At 41.2% G+C, this 24507-nt stretch overlaps 1 protein-coding gene across 1 annotated transcript in view; it reads left to right on the top strand.

Annotated features, from left to right (window-relative positions):
• Positions 1-24507, top strand: part of ADAMTS12 (ADAM metallopeptidase with thrombospondin type 1 motif 12) — a 323221-nt gene that overhangs the window by 254094 nt on the left and 44620 nt on the right. Inside the window, exon 17 of the mRNA XM_073343691.1 lies at positions 18361-18487. Within this exon, the coding sequence (XP_073199792.1) occupies positions 18361-18487 (127 nt within the window). The remainder of the gene's footprint in view (positions 1-18360; positions 18488-24507) is intronic.

Raw genomic sequence — 24507 nt, 5'->3', positions numbered from 1 at the left:
CCTTACAATGTGTATGATAATCAAGGTGGGCCATTTCCAGCACAAATCCAGGTTTTCTCACCCCCCCCACACACACACACACAAACTCACTCTCCTGCTGGTAGTAGCTCATCCAAACTGACCACTCTCCTTACAATGTGTATGATAATCAAGGTGGGCCATTTCCAGCATAAATCCAAGTTTAACCAGAACGTCTGGGGGGCAGGGGTAGGAAAAAACAAGGGGAAATAGGTTACCTTGCATAATGACTTAGCCACTCCCAGTCTCTATTTAAGCCTAAATTAATAGTATCCAATTTGCAAATGAATTCCAATTCAGCAGTTTCTCGCTGGAGTCTGGATTTGAAGTTTTTTTTGTTTTAAGATAGCGACCTTCATGTCTGTAATTGCGTGACCAGAGAGACTGAAGTGTTCTCCGACTGGTTTATGAATGTTATAATTCTTGACATCTGATTTGTGTCCATTTATTCTTTTACGTAGAGACTGTCCAGTTTGACCAATGTACATGGCAGAGGGGCATTGCTGGCACATGATGGCATATATCACATTGGTGGATGTGCAGGTGAACGAGCCTCTGATAGTGTGGCTGATGTTATTAGGCCCTGTGATGGTGTCCCCTGAATAGATATGTGGGCACAGTTGGCAACGGGCTTTGTTGCAAGGATAGGTTCCTGGGTTAGTGGTTCTGTTGTGTGGTATGTGGTTGTTGGTGAATATTTACTTCAGGTTGGGGGGCTGTGAGAGTGGGATGGGAGGAGGTATTGTTTCATGGTCTCTGTGTATATAATAAGAAAAGGAGTACTTGTGGCACCTTAGAGACTAACCAAGTTATTTGAGCATGAGCTTTCGTGAGCTACAGCTCACTTCATCGGATGCATACTGTGGAAACTGCAGTAGACGTTATATACACACAGAGACCATGAAACAATACCCCCTCCCACCCCACTGTCCTGCTGGTAATAGCTTATCTAAAGTGATCATCAAGTTGGGCCATTTCCAGCACAAATCCAGGTTTTCTCACCCTCCACCCCCCCACACACAAACTCACTCTCCTGCTGGTAATAGCTTATCCAAAGTGACCACTCTCCCTACAATGTGCATGATAATCAAGGTGGGCCATTTCCAGCATAAATCCAGGTTTTCTCACCCCCCCCCCACCCCCATACACACACAAACTCACTCTCCTGCTGGTAATAGCTCATCCAAAGTGACCACTCTCCCTACAATGTGCATGGTAATCAAGGTGGGTCATTTCCAGCACAGATCTAGGCTTGAGAAAACCTGGATTTGTGCTGGAAATGGCCCAACTTGATGATCACTTTAGATAAGCTATTACCAGCAGGACAGTGGGGTGGGAGGGGTATTGTTTCATGGTCTCTGTGTGTATATAATGTCTACTGCAGTATCCACGGTATGCATCCGATGAAGTGAGCTGTAGCTCACGAAAGCTTATGCTCAAATAAATTGGTTAGTCTCTAAGGTGCCACAAGTACTCCTTTTCTTTTTGCGAATACAGACTAACATGGCTGTTACTCTGAAATCTCTCTGATTTGGCCTTCATTGTATGGCACCTCACAAATGTGATCAAATTATGATCACTTGTACCTAAGCTACCATTAATTTGTAGGTCTGTGATAAGTTCTTCTTAATGTGTTAAGAGGAGGGTTAATATAGAGTTTCCCTGTTTTGGAATGTAATTAAAGAAACCAATAATTATCACACTGCACTCATAAAACCATAACAAGTAGAAATGGAAAATGCTGATGTTACTTGGTTGGCATAAGTTTGTTCCCTCCGAGTTTATGTACTCTAGTTATAAAGGACTCAAGCAATCAGATTCCTGTCACTTCCCTTGGACTGTTGTACTGTTAGAAAATTGTCATCTATAATATTCAGAAATTCCAAGGATGTTATCCTAACAGCATTCTAATTATCAAAGAGCCAAATTGAGGTGAGGTTCTTTAGTCTCCGTGATATAGGAGGTCAGGCTAGATAATGACAATGGTCCATTGTGGCCTTAAAATCTATTAAAATTGCTTAGGGGGCAGCAAATGGGTTTTTATAACATCTAGCCTGAACTTCATCCTTTTCTACAAACCAAGCTGAAAATGCATTTTTACAGTGTTTTCCACTGAAGCAATTGCTAGCACTTGTAGTGATCCTGTATACCACCAACGGAGTCTATTAAAAGTATACAGGGTTTTTTGTATTACCAGAACCGATTGGTTTTTTTAATACATTTAAGTAATTTTTTTTACTTCGGTTTTGTACTGCACTAATAGGAATCAGTGTTTTCCCAAACATTTCTTAGTAATCAGCTAATGTGAAATCATTTTGTAGAACTTGTATCTGTTTAATTCTTTATACGTTATCGTGACTTAAAAAAATCACAGTGTTGTTTTAGTTCTGTATAGAATTGTAAATCAGACAAAAAATTGTTTGGTGTAGAAAGTAGAATAAGAAACATAAGGAGATGCAGAAATTTCTTTGATAAGAAAAGTAAAGCGTAAGGAATATCATCTTAAACAGATTAATGAACCGAAGGCAGTGATAAGTGAAACTGAGCATAAAATAGTGAAGATCCCAGGGGAGTTCTACAAAACAGAGGCTTCAAGTCTTTTCTTTGAAACACAAAATACATTTTTGGAGAAGAATGTTATGAATGGTAAAAAGTCAGTTGATTTTTCAGTAGATTTGTAATGGTCTTTAAAGAAGTTTGTATTTGGATTTGTTGATTTCAATAAGATCTATTAGATAGCAGAAAAGTCTGAGCGATGTGGTAGGAATCCCATAGCCTACGTCATTAATAACTAGACTACATTAAGTAGTGGCGGAACAAACTTGCACCTGCAAGGGGATTGCTAAGAGGATATTGGCCTTTTCCATTTCTAATTTTTATGTTTTTTTAAGTGCTGGGAGGTAATTATTGGTTACTTTAATTTCATTCTGTGAGATTTTGGTATTAAATGAACAAACAAAAAACCTTGTAACAAATTTAGAGTGAAGTCAAATGTATTAAGGCAGCAAAGACAAACATTAGTACTAGTGTTTAAATCTTCCCTATGAAGAAAACAACTATGGTTATTTGTTTTCCATAGTTTGAAGAACTGGCTTGTTACAACTTTCATTTTAGGTAATTAATGCCTGGGGTCAATGTGATATTTTTTTCCATGCTAATTATGTGCTCCTACTTTTCTCAGAACACTGGGGTATTGTCAATCAATAAATCACAGTATTCTTTTCCTGTTAGCAGAAAAAAAATAATTAAATTTGAGGGGTTATCTGAAACAATTAAATCCCTTGGATTAAATGTTATGCAGTGTGCTTGTATAACCCCCATCAATCACCGTAGTATGTAAGTGCTGATAATGTTTGATGTTTGATTAATTTAATGAATGGCATGACAATGAAATGAGATTAATGTTTTATTGAACTGCTTGATTTGTTTTCTTTAACATTAGCAGAACTGTTTTCTTAAGTGTTTCCTGCAAAAATATTATAATCCTGGGAAACACCTTCTGAAAAGCTGGTTGGATAACACCTGTGCTCTTTGACTTTGCTTTTTGGACTACAGGCTGGATCACTGAAATAGATGACTCCAGGCTACTTTTGTTTGTTGATTTCTAACAAACAAATGGTATCCCCACTTACTATTTGTCTTTTTTCAACTACTAGAGTTCACTTCTAGTTCTCTGCAAAGGTGGAAACTGAAATATAGGGTGGGTTCTGCCACTATATGGCTGATCAGGGCAGTTAGGGTGTTAGGGGGCTTATTCCTTCACCCACTTACTTCCCCGGTCCTTCTCGCATGACCAGAGAGCAACAAAACCCAAAGTCCAAAGGTGCAAACAATTCAATGTTTATTGGGGTGAACTTTCAGCAAGCATGATTCCAGTTTCCTTCCTTAGCGTCCCCCTTCCCAGCTCTGACAGCACAGAGCCTTACCTGTGTCCCTGTTCCCATTCCCCCCCTTAGCAAAACATTATTCCAATTCCCCAGCCCCATTCCCTGTTCCCACTCCTCCCACCCCCTTACTTCCTGATTGACTGCAGACTATGTAGTAAAACTTGAGTTCTGCTTAGCTATACCTTAACCAATCATTTCTCTGAAATGTAACTAACCAATCCTAACACATTGTAACATAATTATTTAACCAATTATATCCCACCACCTTAATTAGTTTGCACCCAGCAAAATTAATTATACAGCAGACAGAAACGATCCCAGAACCAGACCGAGACCATGCAAATAAACAATAGCAAAGCGGGAACTATAATGACAAAACCGTACAGAAGAGAGGATTTCACAACTATATGTATAAAGACATAAGGGTTTCCCAGCTGTGTCTATTGATAAGTGAGTTCTTACCGAACAGAAAGCTATCAAACTAAACTTCCTTTTACGTTTTCTAGGCACTTCCCTTTCTCTGGAGGAAATAGGCATTATCAGGACAGGATTGTATTCCTAACAGCCCAATAGCACCTTATTTCAATGTGACTGGTTTGGAATGTGAGGATGTGACCGTTTCCTTCCCAGCTTATGGCTGCCTCTGCTGCTTAGCCAAAGGCCTTAGCCTAAGAACAGGGCCTCAGACTGTCACAGTAAGAGAAAGACCTTACACTGGCAGACAGTGATTTTGATTCTTTCTTTTATACCTCTATGACTAGCTAAGTGATAAGAATACACCTAAATTAGAGTATAGGCCTTTTATAGACAGGCCTGAAATCTATATCCTAACATAGGGGGTGAGTCATAATAGGTCATGATATGTGGGGAAAGAAACTTGAGCAGGACCACTAGTTTTGCCATATGCAGGTGGGCAGCCAGAGGCAGTGGAGCCTTGGCACAAAGCAGGAAGTAAACTGCTGCTTATCTATGCCAGTTGTTCCCACTACCACACCTCTGTAGCAAAGAGAAAACGAGAATCACAATTCCAACCCTCCTCTGCTCCCGTGATGGCACTTCTCTGCTCTGCCCCCTTACTTAGGGCGGATTGTGATGTTGTTTTCTAGAATTAGATGGCAGCACCATTGTTGGTGTACTTGGGAAATGCCAGCGCGCTCTCAGTGTAGAAAACTGGAAATTGTTACTCTAAACACGTATTACCTATAATAGGAATTATATTAATTGTTGACCTTCTAGACCAAAAAGAATTGACCTATTACACATGAAGCTAATGTGACACTCTTTTTTCTTCCGTCAGTGGGTTCGATAGGCCAGTATGAAATACTATTTCCAAACTGTGTTAAATACCACAATTCTCTGAGCGTCCATAAAACTAGTTTCTTGGTTTAGACCATGATTATTTTTTAGCACTTTTTAGACTCAGAATTGAATGTCCTTGACAAGAACAGAGATGTTGTGCTACATCCAAGCCATCTTGGTATTTTTGAAACAGGTGTTGCTATGTTGCAGTGGGTTAAAGTTGACTAAAAGATCATAGTATACTAATAAACATATTATATAACAAGTGGTGTTTGTAACAAGTTACAAGTGGTGTAACAAGTGGTGTCCAAAATGGAGTCAAAGAAATGATGGGAGTTAGGTTTGTTTTGACTAAAATGTGGTGGTAAAATGACCTTCAAGGATTTTGTGGTCATAGTTTGCTTTCATGAAGGACTAGTTATTCCATAATATAAGAGGAAGTGCCAATTATTTATATAGGCACTATCAAATTATCTGATTGGCCTATCCAGTGGGATAAGTTTGCCACCACTTATGAATATTTTCTTTCCTGGGATCAATTGGTAACTCAGGGCCTCATTCAAGGCCCATCTAAAGTTAGTGGGAAGACTCCAATTGACTTCAGTGGGCGTTGGATCAGACCCATAATAATAATCGTTATCACAATCAATCAACATCAAGTGGCCTTAATCTGTTCTGCCTCCTACAGCCCGGTTAGAGGAAAATCAGAACAATCCAACCAGATATTTTCTGGAGCCAAGGAAGCGGAGCTGGGGGTTCATAAATGGCTAAAGAAGTCATATGCTGTGGGCTTCCAGCAACAAAACTACAAACTAGAAACAGAAACTGCATTTTCATGTATTGTTCTAGTTATTTTTCTTCTCTCCTTTGTATGGATTTATCTTGGTTAGTCTAAAAAAGGAAACTGGATCAGATTAGACTGCAACAACAGAACCTGAGAGATAAGAGCTATACCCTGAAATTGACTTCCCCCGCCCCCATATAAATTAAATAAATAATATAAAATTATGTAAATATATACTATATATACTTATATATAATATAATTATATAAAAGTAGACTAATGTATAATGATATTTATAAATATATAATTTATAATTATTTTAATTAATGATATTATAAATAATATATGCTTATATTATATAAATATATACTTATAAAATATAAAATAAAAATAAATAATTGGCATTTCCTCTTATGTTATGGTACAAAAACTCTAGAAGGCTTTCTGAGAAACATGACTATAGCCTTTTGGAAGGATTGATTGTATTTGCAATTTTTTATCAACAATTATTTAAAGTATGATGTGCAAGAAAAAGCATAATAAAGGTTTGATGCATCCATATAGGTCAAATAATGTCTTACAGTCCCCATGGTCTACCTGGTTCTTATCCTGGGAATCCTTCAGTAAGGCTCTAACAGTTCTTTCCATCTCCACTGTCTGCTGTTTCAATCCAAATACCTCCTGCTCCAGCTTGTTACTTTCTCGCTCACCGTCACACCCCTCCTTCTGCAGTGCCACTATCTGTGAGGCCTGAATCAAGCTGGTGGTGCGGAGGGTATTTGATGCTGCCTTTAGATTGGATTTTTTTTTTTTGCCTTTAACTCATCTCTTTATTTACTACCATCGCTACCATCTGCTTACAGAGCTGCAGGAACTCCCCAGGGCTGGTAAAGCATCCAGGCTTCTAAAAACCATTACCATGCTCCTTACAAATCAGTCAGGCTGTTTTCCAAAATTATTTTCAACTGTGCTTTTCTCCCAGATTTTTCCTTTCCTTCTGACATATTTTCTCAGTCGATCAGGCTACCAGCCTGAGCCCTGAGCCCCAGTAACGGAATGTATCCATAAATTGACTCACAGACCACAACACAGGGAAATTCCAGGTGGCTACTCTGCCCCACAGTCCTCTCCTCTTACACAGCACAGCAAACCATTTGTACCAATCATCCCCTTCCTCCCTATCACTCGTGGCTGGCTCACCAAATCTGTTACCAGGTTTTCAGAACCCAAAGCAGTGGTAACTTTACTGTTTCTCTCCAGGAGATGTCAAGAATAAATCAATAGGGACACAGTTACTCTGTCTGATATATGATTGATACAAATCAGAGTGCTTTTACCTAAAACTATTTTTTCACTAGGTCTTACACACTCTTTGTCTCACGCACACACACACACGCCACAGCAATAGGTTCAGAGCATTCAAAACATTTATATTTACCAAAATCTGAAATGTTTTGGAGTGATTACCATCGGGGCTTCCGGGGGCCTTCCTTCCATCCAGCTGATGGGGAATTTTACATGTCAGATCCTTGCTCAAAGACAAGCTTCCTCAGACTGCTTTAAAGCACATGTTTAAACTAATTTTTTTATAAATTTTATTTGGACAAAGCCCATAATTGATGACAGCCTCTCATAGGCTATCAATTTGCCTAGCAACAGCCAATATCAATTTCTTCTGCTGCTGCTGCTTTTTCTTCTTTCTTCTTAGCAAAGCATTTCTAGTCATAACAACAATAAAACTTACATGTCAGAGGCACCTAAAACCAAGGTTGGCTGTCTAAACATTCTTTCTATTTTTGTGGAACATTAACTCCCTGTCCCAACCTCCTATTCTGATTAGTAGAGCTGCAAACATGCAGCTGCGTGGATTATTCCTAGCTACGTGATCTTTGGTTTTCAGCTAATGTTACCTGGGTTTCTTTAAACCCAAAGCTCTTGGTAACTTTTACTCTGTGCGTTGTGGTGTCAGGAAATAAATCAAGGGAGACACAGCCGTCTGACCGATAGATGGCTGGCACAAACAGGATAACACAAGAGTGCTTTCACTTAAAGCTAAACTTTATTTAGTCTCAAACACTTACAAACGTCCACAACAGGTTAGTAAAATACCCCCAACACTTGATAATTACTGAAGCTGAGTGTGACCTTTGAGTGGCACCATGACAGGCTTCAGCTGGCCAACCTTCCGTTTGCCGGTGGGGACCCCAAGATGCGTCCAGAGGGAGCATCCTTGAAGAGCCCCTTCTCAGAAGTCCCACTACCTCAGACTTTCCCCTCTTATTTATACATTAGTAATACAATGACATAAAGAAAGCTTGCTAAGCAAGCAGTTTTTAAAGGTCAAGCAAGAGATTTCCTTCCGATCATCAATTTAACCAGATATGGGTTTTGTTTTGCTTTTTTTCAGAGTCTCCATGCCTTGGGGCCCTGACAAACATTCCCGGGGGCACATATAGACAGACTTCCTGTTTTTCTAAAACACATATATCAGCAATTCAACATTCTTAGCAGGAAGGTCGCGAGGTCAAGCTGTCCTGTCTGTGGCACCCACAACCCCCTCCCCTCCTGCCTTGGTTATGCTAAGGCCACTGCATGACCAATTTATAGCCTGCTGACTTGGCTTCTTTTAGCAACAAGCAATAGTGGTTCAGTACGGTCTGCTGACTTGGCTACCATTAGCAATAAGCAGTAGTGGTTTCAGGCCTTTACTGGTTTGCCAAAATCTCCCCATACACTGGCAAGGCTGAACACACAAGATGGCTGACTGCAGCACTGTCAAATTCTGGGGTACACGAAGGAATGTCAAATTCAGGGGCTACAACACTTGATGTCATTTGAGAGACTTCCAGACAGGGTTCATCCCCTTGAGTGTGAGATGGGATAAAACGTGTTTAAAATGAAGGTTTACTTGTACTTCTGAGATGTAAAGATGCATAAACCTTTACTTTGCTTTTTCTTGCATATCATTCTTTAAATAATTGTTGATAAAAAAAATTGCAAATACATTCAGTCCTTTCTAAAGGCCGTAATCATGTTTCTCAGAATTAGATTAAAGTGGCATTGAACATAATCTGTCTAATAGAGGGCAGCCTCTTGGTTGAAAGATAGCATTAAGCAGAATGCAAAAGTTGATCTCTCTGTAGAAATAACAAGCAAGTGGTAAATTTTCAAAGCTAATAAAAGGATTTAGCCACAAGATTCCTATTGGGACTAATTAGTGTATACCCACTAAATCCCTTTTCAGCTTCAGCATGGCAAATTTAATTCCATATGTACTAGTTTAATCCAAAAGTTGTGGTATTAATTTTACAAACTAGTGGTCACTGTGTTTTTCTGTCTGGATTTAGATGCTGATTTTCAAAAAGTTAGGGACATACAGTTGCCTTCATAATTGTGTATATAATTTGTGCATATAATTAATATGATTATTTGTGCATTCAAAGGGCAAGGTAAAACACCGTGAGTGTGTGCGCGCATGCACTCATGCACACAATCAATTTCAAGTCTGTTGCAAAGAGACACAATCACACACATACTTTTACACACACACACACACACACACACACTTTGTACGTCTGATTTTTTCCAACACTGACCCTTCTGATCTACATTTTCAGTTTTTAGTTTTGATGACACTGTCAATGGAAGTGTTCAGCCTCTGAGTCAATAGCCGAAAAAGCTCAACCCAACCATGTTCTAACTGGCATTTTTGTTGGTAAATTTACCAGAGGAATCAAGAATTGAATGGACATGGAAGATGAACTGGACTCTGCCATCAAAAATAGTCCTTCCAGCTCACGGTTGATCTGAGATAGGCAAAGAGCAGGGGAAATTGTTTGTGGAAAAATCACTATTTGACCTGGCCATGTTGATACTGTTTGTTTGCTTTTTCGTGAACATTTGTGCAGACACGTTCTGTTTGCACAAATGTTGGGTATTCATGCCCCTATGAGTGTATTTGCATGCAAAAAAGCTCAATTGCACTGGAAGTGCGAGCTCAGCCACTTCTGTATATAGTGGTTTTGTTTATTTGAGAGAGACTGTCAGGCATGGAAGGATTGGGAGAATGAGAAACTGAATGATTTTCAAGCAGCTGACTGCAAGTCTATGCTTAAAATGCTGCAGATATACTTCTGTAGAGCTTCAGTGAAGATTCTGCCTATGCTGATAGGAGGGCTTCCTTGATGGCATAGATAATCCACATCCCCAAGAAGCAGTAGCTATGTCAGTGGGGGAATTCTCCCATTGACTTAGTGCTGTCTACACAGGGGATTAGGTCGGTTTAACTGTGTCTCTCTTAGGTGTGGATTTTTCACACCCCTGAGCAACGCAGTTATAGCAAACTAATTTCCTAGTGTAGACCTGGCTTAAGTGATCACTCAGTGGGACCAGCAGTGAGAGGTCAGGTGTAGGAGGGAGGTTGCTTCACCAGCAGAAAGGTCTCTTTCCTGGAGACACTCCCACACATGTTCTAGCTTCTGAACATAGAGCAAGGTCTCTGCAGTAGGGATCTCATCCCATGGACTGCTGTCACACACACATACAGCCCGGCAGCTACATGGGTGTCCACCAGTGCCACATCAAATCGTTGCTGACAAGGAGCAGGGCTACAACACTGTGATCAGGGAGAAATAGCTGGGTGCAATCAGGACCACCATATAAAAATTGTTAGAGGCCTCCGTTGAAAGAAGCATTTAAGTATGTTTATTATGTGTGACTTCAGTGGGGCTTGTGTTTTAAATTACGAATGTGCTTAAGTGTGGAATAGGTCAGGGCCAGTGTGAGATATTTCTGACTTGCTTCATACAGAACATTGGATATTTATAGTTGCCAAATATGACAATATTTGTTTGTTTTGTTTTAAAGACTGTTTCATTGAATCTATTTGCATCTTGATGTGCACGTTACTCTGTACCTCTGGCTTTGAAGTGAGTTATGCACATCCATAATGGAAAAATTAGGGACCTATCCACCTTTAATTTCTGAACAATCCCAGAACTTTCTGAGATTCTGCAAATAAAGTGAATCCACTTAAGGCCCCTATTAAGAATGGTATTTGTGTGATTACATCTTGAAACAACTGACCAGACTCAAATAGATGATGTCATGTGGTCAGGGCAGGGATAAGAGCACACACACTGTAAACAAGGCTTCTGTACATGTTTGAAGAGGCTACCTTATCACCAGACTTCTGCTTTGTAATGCATTACAGCAGCTGAAACTATGCTAAATAATTCATCATAGGGGAATAATTCATGTCTGAGTTTGAAAAGGAGCAGAGAAGCATTTCTGATAACGTCCCTCATTTTACAACTGGCAGTGACATTTGCCAAACTCTCAGATTAGATTTCCAAAGCAAAAAACAAACATCATAATGGAAAAGTTGCATAGAACAGATTAGGGAGGAAACCAAGAGGGTTCTATAGAAACTTATCTATAAAAAATTGAATTTAATAGTGTTGCCGTAGGCCTTATTTAGCCATCCTATAGAATTGTATAAAAATAATTACAGTTGTCCATTAAATACTATAACATGACACAAATACTGCTAGAAAGTGTATCATTTTCTGTTAAATTCTCTTGGCATTTTTCAACAATGGTCAACCCTCCTCCAATCTACTGCTACCATTGCCACCATCAAAACCTACTTTAATTTCCTTCTTTGGATTTTCCAGTTGCATCCTATCTTCTCTATGTCCATCTTTTTAAGCCCTTTTGCGTAACTTCATGGATAAGTGAAATGGAAGGGCTCTGGTATTCCATGAAAAAAATAACTAGAATTCTTATGTGAAATATTAGGAAACAAATATTTAAATTGTGTTTATATGTGCAATGGTTATATTGGGGAAAGTGTGAAATATTAGGAAAAACTAATCTGTTTCCCAAAGCTTATGGGTTGTTTATTATGTGTTACTAATAGATTTCTATTTAAATTTATTTTCTTGAAACCTGCTAAAGAATCTGTGCAAACTTGACACCTCTTTATCTAAAATACAACAGTTATCCCTGACCCCAGAGTAGCATATTCTGTTTTGACCCCTTCAACAGCCTATATAGGGGTAGGATAAAAATCACAGTGATACAATATTATTGCTCTTTTGGCCCAAGAGGTTAGCAATCCTATTTGTTTACACAAAATTGTGTTTTCCTGAATACAATAGAAACACATTACAGTAGATAGTTTCTTTGCTCACAATTTTCAAGTCTGCCTCTCCTCTCATTTATGATCCAAGGAACTCTGGCTCTCTGCTCCCTCTGAAGGCCATGCTCATCCTTGCATCTTTCGCTGACTGCTCACTTTTGCCTCTCTGGCTCTCTGCCTCTCACACTCATACAGCTTGTCAACCAATTCCCTAACCCAGCTTTTTGCAATCAGGAAACTCTTCAATGCACCTAGTTTAGCAGGCATTAACATCCAGTGCTTTGCCTTCGGCAGCAGTTTCTGTTGTTTCCAGCTACTTCACTACATAAAGGGGCTTAATTGCTCTCTTCATTTAGCATACCTGTGGGTGAGGTAATATCTTTTATTGGACCAACTTCTGTTGGTGAGAGAGACAAGCTTTTGAGCTACCCAGAGCTCTTCTGCTGGTCTGGGAAATGTACACAAAGTGAGACACTACTCTGAGTAGCACTCTTCCCAGACCTGAAGAAAAGCTTTGTGTAAAGCTTGAAAGCTGACATAGTGCTGTCCACACCGGCACTTAGGTCAGTGTAAATTACATCGCTCAGAGGAGTGGCAAATTCACACGCCTGAGCGATATAACTTATGCTGACATAAGTAGTAGTGTAGCCATAGCCTAAGCTATAGTCTAAGTTCAGTTTAGCATAAGTTGTTAGCACATATTCTAAGGGACCATTCAACGTGAAACGCTCAGTTTGTTGCCATATGACAAAAAGGGGGGTTAGCATGGTACAAATTGTTGGAATAAGCTATAAATCCACAAACAAGGGAACCTAGGCAGACCCATAATATCTGGCCATAGCACTCTTACTGAAGAATATCAGGACTCATAGAAACCATCCTCAAACCGCTCACCATACAAAGGGCCAGCTTCCTTCAGTGCACAACCGACTTCTTCCACAAACTCCACAACATTAACAGCCTGCCTCAGAACTCCATCCTTACCATGGATGTCACTTCCTTATACACCAACGTGCCTCACAATGATGGCATAGCTGCTTGCCTCAAATATTTACAAGAAAATGGATGACCTCAGATATCCACCCCAAAGACATCATCAAACTCATCCATTTTATCTTCACCCATAACAATTTTACATTCAACAACAAACATCTTGCCCAAACCATGGGAATAGCCATGAGTATTAGGATGGCTCCCCAATATGCCAACCTCTTCATGGGCCAACTTGAAGAAGAATTTCTGGACAAATGCGAAACCAATGATATACCTGAGATACATGTATGATATTTTCATCCTCTGGACAGATGACTTAATCTTCTTCATAGATTTCCACCACAACTTGAACAACCAATATCTGTCCATAAAACTCTGTCTGGAACACTCCCACACTAGCATCAACTTCATGGAAACGACCATCGGCTTCAACAATGAAACCTCCAGACAACTATATACAAGAACCCCATGGATCACAACACCGACCTTCATAGATGCAGTAACCACGCTAACACACCAAGAAATCTGTTATCTACAGCCAGGCACTCAGATATTGCAGAATATACACCGAGGAGAAAATCTGGGATATACACCTTAACACACGCAAAACTACCTTCACTAAACAGGGACACTCCACCGGAGAAGTAGATCACATCATGGAATGGGCCATCCAAATACCGTAAGAGAATCTGCTTTTAGAAATAAAACCCCCTGTGACTTCACATGAATAGTTGTCACCTACCACCCCACACTGGAACCCAGATGGGGTATCGTCAAACAGCTACAACTCCTACTCGATGGGGACTCCATCCTGAAAGAAGTCTTTCCTAAACACCCTCTTCTGGCCTTCAAGCAACCCCCCAATCTCTCCAAGCTCATCATCAGAAGCAAGCTCCCCACAAACCAGGACACACCAATTCAAAGTGGCACTCGACCCTGCCACATCAACACATGCAAAACCTGCAGACATATCTCCACTACTACCATGGTCAACACCCCCCACTACTAAGCTTTCAAGATCCATGGGTCCTATATGTGCCTATCACAACATGTGATGTACCTCATCCAGTGCACTAAAAGCCCCAGTAACAACTATGTGGGTGAAACCAGACAATCAGTACGCTCTTTCACACATGAAAATGAAAAAAGACAAAAACACCATATCACCTGTGGGTGAACACAAAGCGATCACTCTATATCAGACCTATCAGTCCTCATCCTCATGACACTAAACTGGGAGGAGAGGTAGATACGCTGGAGGGTAGGGATAGGATACAGAGGGCCCTAGACGAATTAGAGGATTGGGCCAAAAGAAATCTGATGAGGTTCAACAAGGACAAGTGCAGAGTCCTGCACTTAGAACGGGAGAATCCCATGCACCACTACAGACTAGGGACCGAATGGCTCGGCAGCAGTTCTGCAGAAAAGGACCTAGGGGTTACAGTGGACAAGAAGCTGGATATGAGTCAACAGTGTGCCCTTGTTGCCAAGAAGGCCAATGGCATTTTGGGATGTATATGTAGGGGCATTGCCAGCAGATCGAAGGACGTGATCGTTCCCCTCTATTGGACATTGGTGAGGCCTCATCTGGGGTACTGTGTCCAGTTTTGGGCTCCACACTAAAAGAAGGATGTAGAAAAATTGGAAAGAGTCCAGTGGAGGGCAACGAAAATTATTAGGGGTCTGGAACACATGAGTTATGAGGAGAGGCTGAGGGAACTGGGATTGTTTAGTCTGCGGAAGAGAAGAATGAGGGGGGATTTGATAGCTGCTTTCAACTACCTGAAAGGGGGTTCCAAAGAGGATGGCTCTAGACTGTTCTCAGTGGTAGCTGATGACAGAACAAGGACTGTCTCAAGTTGCAGTGGGGGAGGTTTAGGTTGGATATTAGGAAAAACTTTTTCACTAGAATGGTAGTGAAACACTGGAATGGGTTCACGAGGGAGGTGGTGGAATCTCCTTCCTTAGCAGTTTTTAAGGTCAGGCTTGATAAAGCCCTGGCTGGGATGATTTAGTTGGGGATTGGTCCTGCTTTGAGCAGGGAGTTGGATTAGATGACCTCCTGAGGTCCCTTCCAACCCTGATATTCTATGATTCTATAATCCTCAAAGTAAACCTGCTCAACACTTTCAAAAGATGAGCCTAGAAGCTTAAATTCATAACTTTGCTAGACACTAAAAATCATGGTCTTAATAAAGACACTAGATTTATGGCTTATTACAACAATCTATAGCCCACTAACTCCTTTTCGTTCTATGACTTTAGGGGTGTTAACAAGTCGCTTTTAAAATGCATGCTAACTGCTTATGCTAAACTATCTGTTCAACCTGGTATTCCAGTGTGGCAACCTTAGGCCAGGTCTGCACTTGAAACTTAAACTGATATAACTACATTACTCAGCCCTGAGTGACGTAGTTATACCAACCTAACCCCTGGTGTAGACAGCTCCGTGTCAACAGGAGGGCTTCTCTCTTCAACATAGCTATCGCCTCTCACGGAGGTGGAGTACCTGCACTGATGGGAGAAGCCCTCCCAGAGGCATAGGTAGCAGCCGCTGCAGCATTTAAATGTAGGCCTGCCCTCAGTTCCTTTCCTGAACCTGAGGAAGAGCTCTGTGTAGCTTGAATGCTTCTCTCTCTGACCAACAGAAGTTGGTCCAGTGAAAGATAATTACCTCACTCGCCTTATCTCTCTAATCCCCATGTAGGCATTTATACCAGTGGGTCTATGCAGTTCATCCCCATGCCACAAAACTTTCATTTCCTCTGGGGGGAAAGGTGGGTGAGGTAATTTCTTGTATTGGACCAACTTCTGTTGGTGAAAGAAACAAGCTTTCACAGAGTTTTTTCTTCAGGTCTGGGAAGAGTATGCAGTGTCACAGCTAAATACAAGGTGGAACAGATTGTTTAGCATAAGTAGTTAACACACATTCCAAGGGTCCATTCAAGGTGAAGTGGCCCATTCAGAGCCCTCCAGTCATAAGGCATGTCTACACTACAAAGTGAAGTTGATGTAAGGCACCTTACATCAAAGTAAGTAGGCGTACACACTACAGTATTCCTGCTGCCACTGTAACTCATCCGCTATGTCGACCTAATAAATCCACCTGGACAAGATGCATGAGGCTTAAGTGGATGAAGGTCAGATGACGCAGTGTCTGTATAGACACTGCATTTCTTACATCGCCTGTTGGCTGTCAGCACGGCTGATGATTTCACTGCTGATAGGATCTCTTTTTTGAAAGTGGGGGGAAGGGTATTCCAGCTGTGAGTCCCAGTAGTGCTGACAGCTGGAGCCTCACTGCCCAACACTGAGGGCCTGGGCTGTGGGCTCCCCTCTGAGCTCCCAGCTGGAGCCTGGCTTCAGCCCAGGCTCTCAGCTCCCTGCTCCGCATGGAGCTCCCAGCTGGAGCCTGGCTGCTACCCAGGTTCTCACTCCCCACGGAGCAAGCTCCATGCAGAGTGTGGAGCTGAGAGCCCAGTCGGCAGCCTGGCTGCAGCTGGGATCTCAGCACCAAGCTGAGAAACTTGGGCTTTCAGCCCCCACACTACCCCTCTTAAGTGAGTGCAAGTGCTCCTGGTGAGGATGCGCATCAGCGACAGAAGGAGGGGATGAACATGAACCCCTGTAGTAATGTAGTGTAGACATGCCCACAGGGGGTGAAAGGAAGTGGCAGGGAAGCAGCTGAGAGGGAGTTGTTAGTGGGTTATAGCTTGTTGTAATAAGCCATTAATCCAGTATTTCTCTGCTATCCTAGGACTGACACCGCTACAATAACACTGCATTTCCTCTGTGGGTCAATGGAAAGAGAGTATCTTGTGTTTGTTCATCCTTGTTAGGGGGCTTATTCCTTTACCCACTTACTTCCCTGGTAACAATACCCGAAGTCCAAAGGTGCAAACAATTCAATGTTTATTGGTGTGAACTTCCAGCAAGCATGATTCCAGTTTCCTTCCTTAGTGTCCCCCTTCCCAGCTCTGACACCACAGAGCCTTACACCTGTATCCCTGTTCCCATTCCTGCCCTTAGCCAAACATGATTCCAATTTCCCCACCCCCATTCCCTGTTCCCATTTCCCCCCCACACCCACCCACTTCCTGATTTACTATATAGTCTGCAGTCAAACTTGAGTTCTGCTTTGCTATACCTTAACCAATCATTTTCCTGAAATTCAACTAACCAATCCTAACATATTGTAACATGATCATGTAACCAATTATATCCCACCACCTTAATTAGTTTACACCCAGCAAAATTAATTATACAGCAGACAGGTACAATCACAAAACCAGACAGAGATTATACAGCCAAATAGCAAAATGGGAACTATAATGACAAAACAATACAGAAGTGAGGATTTCACATCCCAGCTATTGATAAGTGAGGTCTTGCCAGACAGGATGCTATCAAACTAAGTTTCCTTTTACATTTTCTAGGCACATCCCTTTCTCTGGAGGTGATAGGCACTATCAGGACAGGATTGTATTCCTAACAGCCCAATAGCACCTTATTTCAATGTGACTAGTTTGGAATGTGAGGATGCGACCGGTCGCTTCCCAGTTTATGGCTGCCTCTGTTGCTCAGCCAAAGGCCTTAGCCTAAGAACAGGGCCTCAGACTGTCACAGTAAGAGAAAGACCTTACACTGGCAGACAGTGATTTTGATTCTTTCTTTTATACCTCTATAACTAGCCAAGTGATAAGAATACACCTACATTCTTAGAGTATAGGCCTTTACAGACAGGCCTGAATATCTATATCCTAACAATCCTTTATTCCAGTACAGAGGAATGGAGTGCAAGTAACAAATGCAGAGCACACAATCAAAGCAATGACCGTGTTTATCTTCCCAGTGGGTGTTTGAGCCTTTGGTATCTGTTTTAGCTGTATCTCTTTTTTTTAAAAAAGATGGAAATATTTTTTCCAACTTTCTGAGATGTGGCCTGTTGTGTATTGGCTAAGATACTCCAAGTGCTGCTATATGCTTTTTATGCTTCTAATGTGACCAAGAATATTAAATTAGGAGGGAATAGTCCTCTCCTTTTGAAAACAAAACTAGTACAGCACAAGTGTTGCTTTTCAAACAACCACTACTGCCATTTCCTTTTTGTTTTGAACACCACAGACTCTGCCACGAAGTGGGGTGGGCCTGGTACGCCAACCTGATCAGTGTCCATTTGGAATTAAACACAAAGGTGTAAGGATTTAATATGCACGGAGAAATTATTATTCTCACAGGTGTTCAGCGACAAACAGCCCAATGTGTGAAAAGGGGGGGAAGTGTGATCAAAAACTCCTTCTGTGACCCAGAAATGCAGCCAAACGGACGACAAAAGAAATGCAATGAAAAGGATTGTCCACCCAGGTAACAAATGCTGTGAATACTAGGATACTGTACAGGAGCACTATTCAGTGTGTTGTATTCTAATTCAAACATAGTATTCAGGGGAGGCAAAGAACACAGGAATTGCAACAACAGTTCAGAGCAGTGGTCTCCAATAGTGGCCACTACCAGGTGTTTTAGGGGAGAGTGAAAGAAACCCTGTAAAGGACAATTTCAGAATTATTTGCCCTTAAGAGAAGTTTCTTACTATCAGTTAATCGATAGTCTATGAAATGAAGCATGATTATGTGTATATCTCAAATATTTTATCCTATCTAATAAAGCTGTAGATGTATACCAGTGGTTCCCAAACTGTGGGGCATGCCCCCCTAGAGGGGCACGGAAGAACATTTGCGGGGAGTGTAGTGGGGTCCAGGCTAGCCCCCACAGGGGCAGGAAGGGAGCGCCACCAAGCCCGGCTCTGCCCCCAGCTCCACCCCGGCCCCAGCTGCTGCTCCACTTGTGGCCCCAGCGGCAGCTCAGACTGCAGTCCCCAGCCCCAACTGTGGCTCCCGGCCCCAGACTCCAACCATGGATCCCCATGGAGTGCGGACAGGTTCCATTACGGGTGGAGTGGGGGTGCAACAGAAAACATTTGGGGACCACTGATGTACACGTAATGCTTATAAATATCTAACCATTTAAAAAATTTTGTGAATCTTAGTCTTGATATCTTGTGATGAAGATTAATTTCTCACTGTGTGTTTGAAACAAGTATTTCTTTTCAACAGTTTTAAATCTTGTGCTTTTCAGTTATATTGAATGTTCCCTTGTTCTGGTATTATGAGCGAGGGTAAATGGGAATGCCCAATTTACCTCTTCTGTACTGTTTATTGTTTAATATCCTTATCATGTCCCTACTTATATGTCTACTCTCTCTAAACTAAACAGTCCTGATCTTTTCATTCTCTACTCATATGGAAGTTTTCCCATGTCCCTACTGCATTATGTTAATTCTTACTCAGCGTTGTTGTTGTCTGTCTCTGGAGCACCCCCCTTTCTGCTACATCTCTTTGTGGGATGGGGCAACCAGAATTGAATACAGTATTCTAGGTGAGAGCAGACTATTGATTTATATGTAATGCATAATTTTTAGTACTGTTTTCTATCTCACTGTTTACATACCCAAATATTTTTTTGCTTTATTTATTTATTTTTGACAACGGTCTGTCACTAAGCAAATGTTTTCATTGAGCTGACTGTAATGATTCTTAAGGCTTTTTCTTTAGTGGTTCCAGTGAATTTAGAACCCAAGCCATGGCTGGAGTAGTCAAAATTATTCCTTCTGCTATGTATAACTTTGCATTTGTCAGCACTGAATTGCATGATGGATATTGCTGCTTTTATATAGTAAATAATGTACAGATGTTAGGGGGATTAATAGTTTTATTACTTGTTCCTGCAGTTCACAGTTATGTATGATGTCTCTTTGGGGAAATATCTAGGGGGAATGCTGTTACAGCCTATGTAAATCATTTTAAAAGTATAAAGCACGCAGCTTGGTTGTAAATCTGTGCAAATTGCCAAGGAAGTCAATTGACAGTAGAATGAAACTTATTAACTAATGGCTTCCATAATAGCTGAGGCTAAACTGAACACACAGGAGCATTTATATTTATAAAAAATATAAATTAAGCTCTTTATTCCAAAGTCCCAAAGAGAAATGATTGGGTTATTCAGAAGTTAAAAGATCCTTAAATACCATATTATCTAGCTTCTGCTGCTTTCATTTGGAAATCACTGTTTCTCTTCAATAGCAGTCAGAACCTGCTGTAGGAAATTAGATTGCTGTAAATCGTCTCTCAGTGATTATAGAATTATGTTAAATATGCCTTGTTGTGCCTAGTTTTTTGCACACTGCTGAAGCAATGATCTAGCTTAATCCCAGTCTGACTGACTATTCTAAAACCATTTACAGTTCTTTCTGTCTCCTTTGGTAAATGTCCTTTATAGAGTAATAGTGATAATAGTAAAATATTGATAAAGTAAAATGCAGGAGAGTCATAAAACATAGTGATAGGGGTTTGGTTGTTTATTTATCTCTTCTTAGTTGTGGTAATTAGTTGCCTGTGATGTACAGGAGCTCCTGGAAAATCAGCACAAAATCATAGAGTAGCCATGATTTCTGATGATTAAAAAAGAATAAGTAAGAAACAGAATAATAAATCTGTAGCTGCATTTAAAGCACACACACACCACATGAAACATGGAGCTTAGGAGCCCCTGTTCTAAAAACACAGAGCTCTGCTCCTTGAGCGAATGGGGGATTGCTGTTCCCTATCAAGCCTTATAGCAATATGTAGTGACAAGGCAGTATGATCACAGACTGAGTTAGTGCTAACATTTCATTCCACAATGGCCAGTGATGCATGCACATGCGCGCACACACACTAGCCATGAACTCATAGTGAGCTATTGCAATTATTTTCTAAAGCTTTGAAACCTACAGCTCGGCCCCTACAGCTGTGTCATCTGCAATCCAGAAGGATAGCTGAGATTCCTCTCTGCAGAGTATTTATTTGTTTAGCATGTGCATAGTCATCTAGCCAGGCGATGGATGGCATCTTCAGTGGCGTGATGCAGTTCTTCTGGATCCGCCTATGGCAGGCATGACAGCAGTTCAAAGTAGGAAAGTAAAGTAGGAGTAAAGCAGTTTCTTTGTTTTGAAGAAAATCAGAGTGACAGAGAGAGATGGCATTTCTGCCCTTGAAAATAGGGTGCACAGGGAAGTATTCACTTGCTGAATCTGTCAGAGATTCTAGGGATACAGGCCTGACTATACTCAATCCTTGTTAAGAACTGAGAAGGGATTTGGAGGGTCAAACACAATGCAGTCATGGATGGACCTTTGGTTGGCTATGTAACCATACCCCTGGGTTTCCTGGCCCCCGAAACTAAGTTACCATCAAAGGCAATGCTTTTATTAGCTGGTCATCCACCTTCCAACATGCAGATCAATTTCTCAATGGAAATATATTATCTAAAGCAGTCATGAGGAAGTTTTTTTAGATAACTTCCTTACCATCTATTGGATCCCATGGACTGAAAACACGTGAGCACAAGATTAGCCATCAGACTATGAATTCAAACTGAATCATACAGGAACTGGAAGACATTCCATTCTATAGCTGTGCAGCTTACCTTTGATAAAATGTACATAATCACCAGCATGGCTGCAAGTCGCTCAGGGTCATGTCTTGACTTCCACCTTCTCAGCTAATAGACTCCAGGAAGTTGGAAACTGGTTAACTCACAGGTTTCTGAGAAGTCAGAGTCCAAACATTCATGTTGCTTAGGTGACTGGGAGCATGTGATAAAACTCTTTTGCCCATTCTCTAGTTAAATAATCTGGAGCTACATAAGACATTTCTAAAATATTTTATTGCACACAAATATGTAAAGTGTCAAATCAGAGTAGAACAGAAATGGTTGACTCCTACAATGGGGAGGTAGCATTTGATGGAAATGCAGTTATGACAGCCCCATTAACTAGAGTGATATTGACAGGCATCAGCACAGAAAGATACTGGTATGAACCAATGTAACTTACAATTATATTGCTTGGTTGGTAAGCAGGTGTTTATCTTTATAGATGCTCAGTATAAAATTCATTGTATTGTCCTGAAAGGAAAGAACAATGTATTTTCTTTACTTTCTTCTCTTCTGTACCTTTTACACTAGGAGGGTGGTGAAGCACTGGAATGCGTTACCTAGGGAGGTGGTGGAATCTCCTTCCCTTGAAGTTTTTAAGGTCAGGCTTGACAAAGCCCTGGCTGGGATGATTTAGTTGGGGATTGGTCCTGCTTTGAGCAGGGGTTTGGACTAGATGACCTCCTGAGGTCTCTTCCAATCTTGATATTCTATGATTCTATGATACCAAGTGAACAGAAATTTTTTTCCTTCTGTCTAAAGAAAATTTCCCCTGGCCCTTTTTTGACATGAATACCTGCTCAGACAGAATGCCCATAAATAGATAATTTGAAGTCTTCAATTTCCCGCCATCTCAGCGGTGTTCTGACATTCTCAGGGAAGCTTGCTGCTGCTTTTAGGAGAAAAACTTTTTTAACCACTGCTAACAGTTTGCTTAGTAAATTCCAGCAATTGTAAAGGACAGAGAGTATTGTTATGATTTGGATTCAATAATCCCTAGAGGTCACAGCCAAGATTGGGGCCCTATTGTCCTGGGTGCTGTACAAAAACATGGTAATAGTAATACCTATGCCTTTTCATCAGTAGATCTCAAAATGCTTTACAAAGGAGGGCAGTATCCCTGAGGCACAGGGAGGAAAGTGACTTATCCAATGTCAATGTGAATTGAACCCAGACCTCCTGCACTCTAGTCTAGTGTGCTATCCGTGACACCATCAGAGACAATCTCTCCGTCAACGTGCTTACAATCTAAACACATGAGACAGTCAAATGCTAAAAAAAAGGAAGCATTATTATTTTCAATATTTTTTTTTGGGTGAGGAATGAGGCACAGAGAAATTAAGTGATTTCTGAGGGTCACACAAGAATAGAACTCAGATTGTCAACGTCCCAGTGTAGTGTCTTAACATGGCCATCATTACTCAGTTTGTGGAAGCAGAAAATTGCCTGTGCAACCTTAATTCGGCCCTCTTGTGCATATGCATTATGATACATTAGACACAGGCCCAATACTATTATTCCACAGGACCCCGCCTCATTCAGTGCACTGGATGGAACTGGATCAGGGTCGTGTAGTGAGTGAGGCTGTTGTTGGTAGGACCCCGGTCTCATTTCTTGCAAAATTTGGAAGGTGTGTAGTGAATGAGGCAGGGGATTGCAGGAAAAGAAAGGGTGGGTCTCAAGACCAAGGCAGTTGGTTGATGCACTGGAGAGCTGGATTCTATCCAGGCCGCTGCCACAGAGTACCTATGTGATGGCAGGAAAATCATTTAAACCAATGCACAGGAAAAATAGTATAAAATCAAAAAACAACTTAATTAGTTTTAGGAGAGAGCTGGACAAATTCATGAGTGCTATTGTGTGATGAGGTTGCTTGTGATGTTGGGGGTCAGAGCTCAGCAGCCCTGGGGCTTCCTTCTGATTTATGTTTTATGTTCCTGAAAGCTCATCCTTCAAGGTTTCAGTCAGCCACCTCCTGGGGTCAGAAAGCGATTCCTCACCACCACCAGTGTATTCTGGGTTTTTTTATTTCTTTCCTCTAAAGTATTTGGGATGGCCACGGGTGGAGATGGGACACTGGGCAGGGTGGGCCAGGTCTCTGAGTGACACTGAGAGTTTTCTCTTTCAGGTGCTTGCTGGCTGGTTCTTGCTCACATGCTCGGGGTCTAATTGATCACTGTGGAGTCAGGAAGCAATTCCCCCCCGCAATCAGACTGGCAGTGACTTTGGGAAGCGGTTTCGCCTTCCTCTGCAGCATGTGGGTGTTGGTCACTTGCCAGGATTATCTGGGTATATCTCATTTAATCATTTCCGGCCTCAGACACTGGTGCACCTTGGTCCCTCCTATTCTCTCCCCATGGTACATAATAGTCTAGTCCTCTGTGGGCTGTAATACTTTGGTCTAATTTCCATTGTTGGGTTTAGTGTGTGGGTGCTGGGTGGTGTTGGTGGCCTGTGATATACAGGATGTCAGACTAGCTGATCTAGTGGTCCCTTCTGTCCTTGAACTCTGACTGTATGACTCGATGTAATTAAAGACTATGTTGTCCTGCATATGTACAAGGGAGCCAAACTGAGGATGCACCAGCAACCTTCATTCTGACATTTCCTAACTGGAGTGCTTGACTTTGCAACCATAATGTTCTTTTAACCTAGCTTTTTATGTGTAACACCTTATTACTTACATGTTACTAGTCCACATCTAGCTATGTCCTTTGACAATGTATCAGTTTATGGAATATGGGTGACGTTTTTTGCTTTATATTGAAAGCTGATAACATGTGGTGGCAAGAGCCACCCAGTAAAGAAGAAGTATCAGCAATAGAATGTGTGTATGTGAGAAGGGAAAGATG

This window comes from Lepidochelys kempii, chromosome 5 (assembly GCF_965140285.1).
Source record: "Lepidochelys kempii isolate rLepKem1 chromosome 5, rLepKem1.hap1, whole genome shotgun sequence".
In the NCBI taxonomy this organism is placed as follows: Eukaryota; Metazoa; Chordata; order Testudines; family Cheloniidae; genus Lepidochelys; species Lepidochelys kempii.
This window is presented reverse-complemented; position numbering and strand designations above follow the sequence as displayed.